This window comes from Humulus lupulus, chromosome 8, assembly GCF_963169125.1.
Source record: "Humulus lupulus chromosome 8, drHumLupu1.1, whole genome shotgun sequence".
Lineage (NCBI taxonomy): Eukaryota > Viridiplantae > Streptophyta > Magnoliopsida > Rosales > Cannabaceae > Humulus > Humulus lupulus.
The window spans coordinates 97261127-97270001 of record NC_084800.1 but is presented as its reverse complement, the minus strand read 5'-3'; the positions used below and the strand labels follow the sequence as shown (position 1 = coordinate 97270001).

The 8875-nt window shown below is 40.6% G+C and overlaps 2 protein-coding genes across 2 annotated transcripts; one reads left to right on the top strand and one right to left on the bottom strand.

Moving 5' to 3' along the window:
- Positions 1 to 368: 368 nt before the first annotated feature.
- LOC133798197 (copper transport protein ATX1) lies at positions 369 to 1160 on the top strand. The gene is made up of 3 exons (XM_062236413.1): positions 369 to 622; positions 727 to 802; positions 902 to 1160. The coding sequence occupies exons 1-3, from the start codon at positions 614 to 616 to the stop codon at positions 1033 to 1035; spliced, it is 219 nt and encodes a 72-aa protein (XP_062092397.1). The 5' UTR covers positions 369 to 613; the 3' UTR covers positions 1036 to 1160.
- LOC133798196 (protein EARLY RESPONSIVE TO DEHYDRATION 15-like) lies at positions 1161 to 2214 on the bottom strand. The gene is made up of 3 exons (XM_062236412.1): positions 1975 to 2214; positions 1616 to 1883; positions 1161 to 1536 (listed from the first exon to the last, which is right to left on the bottom strand). Exons 2-3 carry the CDS (start codon positions 1869 to 1871, stop codon positions 1370 to 1372), a joined length of 423 nt encoding a protein of 140 aa, XP_062092396.1. The 5' UTR covers positions 1872 to 1883; positions 1975 to 2214; the 3' UTR covers positions 1161 to 1369.
- Between the last annotated feature and the right edge of the window lie 6661 nt (positions 2215 to 8875).

Below are 8875 nucleotides of genomic sequence, written 5' to 3'. Positions count from 1 at the left end.
TGAACTCAGATTTGTGCTTTCAAGATTATAAATGCAGGATAGGTCTTTCTAGAACTTGAATGAAAATCCTTATTTTTCATCCTCATTTTTTCTTAAACCATCCTCATTTTTTCTTAAACCTGTCCGTGAGATTATAGAATCATACATATAATATAAAATTTCTTTCAACGGCGTTTGTTCTACCACCTATTGAACCTTTAACAAAGCTTCTGCCACCTATTGTGAACCTTTAACAAAAGTTACGTTTGTGATTGTGGCCTATGCTAAAGATCATTAACCATTTTACACCAAAATTGATTTATGAACCAATAATATACAAAGCCTTTTTTGCTCAAATATGAAACGGCAGGGTGATGATGTTTGCCGACCCTGTTAGTGGAAGCTAGCTCTACCTCTAGCATCTCAAGTCAATCAAGAATAAAGCAACTTAACAATTAAAGAAAACAATTAAAAAGTAGCTATGCACCGCGTAAAGGATCTAATACCTTTCTTCACCCACCGCTGTTGGTTTATATGTAGGTTTGGTTTCACTCTCAAGCTAAAAGAAAGTTAAAGCCTCGAAAGAACACTTTATCTTCTTCTTCCCATAACCCTCTGCCTTCTAAGTTCACCAATGTCTAACGTAAGTAAGCTCACCCCACAACAAAACTCTTGTACGCACCATTTTTGTGATCTGTTTCACTAATTAATATGTTTAATTCTTTCCTTTTTTCATGGAAACATTAGGTGGTCGAGGTGAAGGTAGGTTTGCATTGTGTTGATTGCATCAAGAAGATATTGAAGGCCATTAAGAAAATTCAAGGTTAGTACTACTATTGCTATGAGATAATCGAGTCTGTTCATTTTCTTGAGATGGGGTTTTCAACTTGTTCTTCTTTTCTTTTTCTCATGATTGTAACAGATATCGAGACATATGACGTTGATAAACAACTTAACAAGGTCATTGTTACGGGCAATGTTACTACAGAAGAAGTGATCAAGGCGCTTCAAAAGATTGGCAAGTCTGCTACAGCTTGGGAGCCAGAGACCCAGTGAAACTAGATGACACTTACAATTATTAGCATTAGGATTTTGCACAATCTTGAATTACATTTGAATTTAATGTAGCGAAACTTATATCCATCATTTAAATTTAAATGAGTTCCCCTAAATTTTCTTAATTTCTGTAAATTTGTTTGTTCTTTTTATTCCGGAATAAAGTGAAAAGTACAAGAACGGTCGTAAAATATAAACTAGGCCTACAACGAGTACAACTAGCAAGTCATTACTCTGTACATGAAAGATTTACATTAACAAAAAAAACAGAAAAAAACTGCAGATAAGTTAGGAAATCGCGACCGAACTCACTGAATCGATTATTGACTCAAATCTACCTCGGCTGCTGAATCGTTCGGGGACTCATTTTCGGCTTCACAAACTTGGGCGCCTTCTCGATGTACCTCGGAGCTTCCACCGGAGCACGGCCCTTCCGCCATTTCACTGCTCCCAAACGAATCAAGTCCGTTGGAGTATCTGTATCTCCCTCTACTTCCTCTTCTACAACAATTAAAACAAACCGAGTTAGATCGGAACGAGTCGACTCAATTGTAGTCAAAGGAGTTGTTTAGAGTTTTACCGTCGTTATCGAATAGCGAATCGAATTCAGCGAGGGCAGGATCGTAAATATCAAGGAAGGAAGGGTCAGTTTGGGGATCACAGAAGCGCTCCTGGAGCCAGTAGTCGCGGAACCAAGGAGAGGACTGAACGAGGACCCACCACTCGTCGGAGAAGTCTTCCACCGTCCGATAAGCCAAGGGAACGAACATCGGAGCGTTGGGATTCAAAGTCGACGACGAAGAAGACGATCTCCCCGAAATTACTTCCATTGCCATTCAATCAAAAATCTGCTACATACACATACAAAAACATTGTTAAAAATCTCCTCTTAGGAAATGCAAATATGAGATCGGAGTGAATGAGTGAGAAGGGACGAACCTTGAGGTTGAAGATGAAGATCAATGAGGATTCAGCTGATGATGGTATAAGTAGATAAGGTTAAGAAATATCAATAGGTATATATACAGTATCCTAACAAAAATAACCCTTGTTTATTATTAAATTACAAGAACGCCACTAATAATTTTTTAGGAAAACGACAATTTACGAATAAAAACAAGGAAAAAAGGGTCAAAAAAGCAAAACCAGTCGGCAAAAGATGGCTGCTTGATTTGGATTGGGCTGAAGATGAGATTATTTTGTGGCCCATTTATAAAAGCGGATTTGATTCACCTGGTTTTGCCCCTAGGATTGGGTAGGAAGGTGGGTGTGAGACGAGGATAAAATTGTCATTTCATAAGTGCACTTTTTTCCCTTCATTTTTAAAAATGATAGTGACTGCCACGTTTGGCGGTGCGTGCGAAAGATAGGAGACAAAGTTGAGATGGGCCCCACGCGTCAATCAACATCAATCTTCAAGAAGGAGACACGTATTGGTCTTATCCGTTACACCTCCACTTCCATACCCCTACATGACTTTTCTTCGAAAGAACTGGGCCAAGGACTATGTACTGAACTCTGATGTGAGATTCCAAATACCTAAGCCTATATAATTGGCTAATTTTGATGTATTCGATTTTGTATTTTTAAATCCTAAAACTTTGCATTTTAAAAAAAAAATAAAAAAAAAGATCTTAAAATTTGGCATATTTTTCAGTTGTGAATATTATATTGACCTTCCTTTTATCCGTCAGTACACATGGCAAGGTAGGTCACCTATCATTGTACCAAATGACAGGTGATGAAATAGAAGAGATAATTGTGGCCATATTTAATGTCTTCATTCATGACTCACTTATTTGAGTAAAAATATCTGAATTTTAATTAGTAATGTGAAATTACATTGTAGTGGGGTGAGGTTGATACTAATGTTGTTTAAAGCTTTTTAATTTTTCCCAAGAACTCCTAGTTCTAATCTGTCAGATTTTTAAAACTTTTTCATTATCAGTCAAAAGAACAAGACCAAAACTCAAATATTGTATCTCTTTTCGTACTTTTATATTTATGTTTTTTCAGGACAACCAGTATATTAAATTTATTAGCTTATAAACTAAGTATCATCCAAGCTTTGTTTATAGTTTGCTTTTGCATATTTTGTGAATTTTATTTTTATTCTTAATATTTTATTGGAAAATTACATCTCCTAACATTTCTTACATTTCATTTATAATTTTATATTTGTTTATTATAATTACACATTTAATATTTTTTGAACTTAATATAAAAAATTTTAAACTCAATTGTATAATTCTTTCTCTTTTTTTTTCTCTCTTCTATGCGTCTTAAAAAATATTTCCAGCCACAATGTTTATCATTTGAGTTGTACTATCGTGACCTACTCTTCAAAATAATTATTTTGATATGTGAAAATCATAGATTTTTGCGTCATCGTTAGAAAAAATGACTGAAATCTAAAGTAACACTTTAGTTTTTTTTTTTTTACTAAAATGTATATTTTAATTTTACATTTTGAAGTTATTATGTATTATACTAAATAGTAACATTTTTAATAATCTATGAAATAATTTTTATACTTTTGGTATATTTTTTATATGATTTTAAAGCAACTTTCAAGTTTCTTTTCTCATTTGTTTATTTTAGATACATTTTAGTTATCTTTAAAACTTATTTTTGGAGGCTGTCGAACATGGAGGGAGAAAGAGAGTGTGAGAGAGAGAGATCGTGGAAAAGAAGAAGGGGAAGGGGTTCAAAAATTTCCCTAGGTATGTTTTGAATTTGGTTTTTGGTTTCGATCCCCTAAGCATAAGTTTCTTCTCCTCAATTCTAAGATTTCCTTTTCTGTCTTTATGGTGTTCGAAAATCTTAGGATGCCCAAGGTTATTTTGCATTTGTGTTCTTGAACACAATCAAGGAAAGTAATGACATTTTTTCCTAATCTATTGTTGATTTGATGGTTTGATTATTGGATCATGGTTTTATATTATTGTTTGATGTTTTGACAATATATGTTTATGTTTTGATTATTAGATTTGATGAGTTGATATTTTGTTTTGGATTAGAGGTTATTGAATAATGGGAATTTTTTATGTATTTTGGATGCTTGTATTTTATTTAGAAACATGCAAAGGGTGTTGTTTAAGGGTTGGAGAGATTGATTGAGGTTCTAAGCCTATGGGTTTCGGCTAGGGTAATTTTTATGTATGATATTGTAGAATTTGGATTCTATCATTTTCTTATAAGCATGTTAGTATTGTTTGGGTTGTATTTATGTATCTTAGAGAGTTCTTGGTTTGAATATTTTTAGACTTTTTAATAAGTTTGTTATTATTTTATGATTAAGGATGAAGATTTAAATTGCTATTGTTCTAAGAAATCTTGGTATTGTAATAAGGAAAGAATGCCAATTTGGACACTAGAAAGTGTCATATAGCAGGTGTACGCCCTGATATTCAGCCCGGGTACTTTTCGCAGCTCGAGTACAGCTGGCCATCTAAGAATAATACTGAGGGACCCACAAATTGACATCTCATCGGCAGAGGCAATGTGACCCCCCAAATAATAACACGAGTTGAGGAGTACGAAGCGTTAAAGTACGAACTGGAGATAGATATAACTTACAGCCCCCAGGATATGGGCTGGCATTATGCTCAGGTCGGAGTCCTCTGACCACATGTCATGCCCACGAGTTTATTAAGCTGGATACGTTATATATAAACGTGCGCGGTCAGACATTGCATGTCCATTTATCCCTGAATTCTCGAACACGTAATATAAGCGTGTGTAATCAGACATCACGTGTCTGATTACGCCAGGCGGCCCATGATCATTTCTACCTAATGATTAGACCTTACCTTAAGATATATTGTAATATTCATCATTTGTAGATGACAGGTCACAAAGAGGGATGTATATTCATGTGACAACCCCAACACCTATCCTGGGATGGTTCTTTTATAAATACCAAGACCTTGGATAGAAAAGGAGTTGGGCTTTCTCTGTGTAATACAAATATTCTGTCAAAATAGAGAGAGACATACAGTAATAATATTGACTCGTGGACTAGGGGGTTTTAACCTCCGAACCACGTAAAAAGGAACGAGTGTTCTTCTATATCATTCTAAGTATATTTAAGAGTGATTGTTCTTGTTACGGTTTGCCCTTAAGCACTAGTTTATTCCAGCTAATTTTGTAATACACTGTTGGCGAAAAATCGCGTCAACAGTTTGGTGCTTTCATTGAGAGCTGTAAATTAGTGCCACTAAAAAAGATTCAGGAGACAGTTCATCATGGTGGTCACTCGTTCAAGGCACGGTAACGAAACGGATCAGCATGGTGGGCAGGAGGCTCACAATATGGCTGTTTCCGACGAACAAAACCCGGAGATCTAGCAGTGATCGGGAAAGCAACCGATGGGCCACGACGACACTGGAAGTTCAGCACCTCTGTCGCCGAATTTGAACCCAAGTTACTCGACTGCGGTGGAGTTGGAGAACATGCAGTTGATAAGCCATCTAGCAAAAGCAAACAAGAAAATTGAGGAAGTCCTGGCTCAGTTACCCCCTCTTGTAACCGACGTTAACGTCGGAAAAAGGCAAAGCGGAACTCGTAAGTCCCACTGAGATAGTCGACCCAGGCCCAGTTGATCGGTTAGAACCTCAACTCCAAGTTCTACACCCATTTCACACAATCACCAAGAAACCTCATTTGGTGGCTTTCCCAGAGATCATCAACGAGCCAGCAAGTCGGTCAGAACCTTGACTTCGAGTTCGACGTCACCGTCAAATGCCCATGGCCACCCACACAGACGGTCAAGGACAAACTCGCAAAGACGACATGTCCCAACCGACTTCCTTGTACCGCGATCAGATCGCCAAGCTCAAAGAACCAAGAATGATGGAGCAGAACAATCGCAAGCTAACTTGGTCTGGCCTGATGGGACAAGGATTGCCTCACCGATCAGGCATCCTTCGTCCTCGATAAGGCACCTGTCCCCACCTCATTCAGCTCGAGATGTACTAACCTACGAAAACAGCATAAGGAATCCTCATCCCGCTGCCCCTGCTCATGCCCCGCAGGCACGTGGGAATATCCCAGATCCTCATCCTCGGCCGCCAGCTCTGAGTTTTTCTAAGGGTAGCTATTGGACGGAGGGCCATCAAAGTGAGAGGACCAGCGCAAATTTGAGGAATCAATTGAGCTCGGCTCAGAACCCTCGAGTTGATCCACATACCAATCTTCGAGATCGTCTAAATTCACAAAGAACCAATTCAACTCGCGATGGAGTCCGCGGCACTCACCACGAGGGAAGTCCTTCCGAAGTACACGACAACGGGAATGCCCCACCAAACTAAGCTCGAACTTGGAGGGACAATAACCCGTCAAATGCGTACATTTGAATGGGAGCTGTTGAACAGCCCTAGGGAACTAAGGACCCAACCATCGAAAGGTTGGCCCAGATGGAGGAGCTGATGAAGAAACTCCTATCAGAGAAGGAAAAAGATGAATATGACTCAGGGGATGAGCTCGAGCTTTTCGCTCCCAAAATCTCTGCAACGCCATACCCGCCAGGCTTCAAAATGCCCTATTTATCAAAATTCGACGGAGATGGAGATCCGTGTGACCACTTGGGGATGTTCAATACCCTAATGATGGCCCATAACATTGGACCCGAGTTAAGGTGCTTAGTATTCCCTTCAACTCTGGTCGGACCGGCCAAGCAATGGTTCAAGCAATACAAGAAGCATTCTATCAGCTAGTGGAAGAGCTTCTCCACTAACTTCAAGAGGGCATTTCGGGCTTCTCAAGCAGCTCGGATAAAGGCAGGCTCCCTGGAAAACATAAAGCAGCAGCCCAGAGAACCTCTGAAAGCTTACTTGAGTAGGTTCGCCAATGTCGCGGCGCAAGCTAGAGTTGCAGATGAAAGCTCTAGGCTTATGGCGATGAGAACAGGAATCCTTGTAGGGGGCGGCCTATGGAAAGAAATCTAGAGAAAGGGCGTCAACACAGTTGATGAGTTCCTAAACAAGGCTCAGAGATGGATCAACTTAGAAGAGGCACGAGCTTCAGTCGCAGGAACCAGCCAAGTTCTTGCCCAGCCCGATGGAGCAGTAGCGGACGTTGTAGCTACGGCTCAAACCGTTACCTAGAATAACCAAAGGGGAGGCTCCGGGTCATGCTCTACCTCAGGACTGGACTCATCTACATATTGCCTAAGTTCAGGAGCAACAACACCTTGGAGAAGGAATGGCCATGACCTAAGATTGGTTCCATACTCTTCAAAGAAGGCTGACCTAAAGGACAAGGTATTGTCTACTACTATGGTCCCCTTAGGATGGTCCATGTCATGATGAAGAACTAAATGATCTACACACTGGAGCAAGGCTATGTTACGGTCGGGGTCATTAGGATGACGGTGCATGAGCTGGTTTGGGTTAAACCTGACTAGCCTAAGGTCGGCAACAGCCCTATCTAAATCCCTAAAGGGATATGGGTTACCTTGGACGGAGGGGCCGGCTGCTGCCCCCGACGCAGCTTGGTCAGCAATGGGGTCCTGGGCGGCCTCAGGAGCTCGCCTATTTTGCATGAGGGGTACCTCGTCCTCTTCTAGCTCCTCGCTATCGATGGCCTCAGCGTTCCTTTCAGGAACGTGTGAGAGCTCCCAGATTATAGGAACGTTGGCCCGCGTTCTTCTCAAGGCCAGGGTTTGACCTTCAGCAAGCAACTTACACGCCAACATCATGTCATCAGACACGAGCTAGCAGTAGTCCTTCTCGATGGACGAGAGCCCTGCCAAAGTTTCATATTGACCCCCAAGGGTCACTGATTTGGCCGTCCTCGCAAAAATGGCTACACGAAGACACTCCAATCAATATACACGCAAGAAAAACTAAGTGTGAAAGGAATTTTTTCCGAGCTAAGAAAAGAAAGAAGACTTATGAGGGCGGTTAAAGTATCGATGTTCGCAGTTGTGAAACCCATTCGACATAAAAAATTGGTCTTTGAATTTTTTGGGATGACTGGGCAGCTTGATGACTGCAGGCGAGTTTGGGAACCAGGTCAAGTAATAGAACCCGTCGCCTCATCCCCTTTGGTCCGGGCTGGCTTTGAGGCAGAAGAAATAGAGGATGTCTGCCGGAGTGGGGACCTCCCAATCTTGCTTCAAGAAAAGGTACTTCAACCCCGCCAACAGCCGATACGAGCTGGGGGAGCGGGGGGGGGGGGGGGTGGAATGGTACCAATCTCACATAGTTGAGGAAATCTGCGAAGTACTGGTCGGAGGGGGGGGGGGGGGGGGGGAGGCCCCAACCTTTAAGTGTTCATCACTCCAGGCTACGAAATCATCACTGGGATGTCATAACAATCCACTAACTGATTCTGGTCTATAAAAAACCCAGAACACTTTCCCAAGGCACCTGAAACAACTTTACCACAATGGACACTCCTGTCCCCAAGGCACTCTTCAACCTTGGTAAATCTCCGCAAAGAAGATACCACAATATCATCGTCCAAAACGATCACAAATCCCATTCAAATAAACCTTTGAATGCACCATTCATCTGATTCATAAACACTTGGCATTAAACCAATTCTCAAAACATATTTAACACTCTCAGTGATCTTATCTGATATCAACACAATCCTTTATATAAAACTTCCTCTCTAACCTCTAACTGGTCCTAACCAGCTCCAAGATCCACCTTAAAGAATTCCATCTTATTCCACAACCGAACTTTTAATTCTTATAACTTCGTCGAGCCACTCAAAAACAGTGTTTACATTTGATTCCATCTCTGGCACTAATCCAACCACCATTCTAGTCTCTTTTCATAAAAAAGAGCCCTGACAGACCACCTAGAAACACATTCGAAACTCACAGACT

Excerpts from the sequence above, each read along its gene's own strand:
- LOC133798197 (XM_062236413.1), top strand. Across the intron at positions 803-901 it reads GGCCATTAAGAAAATTCAAG|ATATCGAGACATATGACGTT; the intron begins GTTAGTACTACT and ends TGATTGTAACAG.
- LOC133798196 (XM_062236412.1), bottom strand. The coding sequence starts at position 1,871 with ATGGCAATGGAAGTAATTTCGGGGAGATCGTCTTCTTCGTCGTCGACT. Across the intron at positions 1,537-1,615 it reads TTCGCTATTCGATAACGACG|AAGAGGAAGTAGAGGGAGAT; the intron begins GTAAAACTCTAA and ends TAATTGTTGTAG.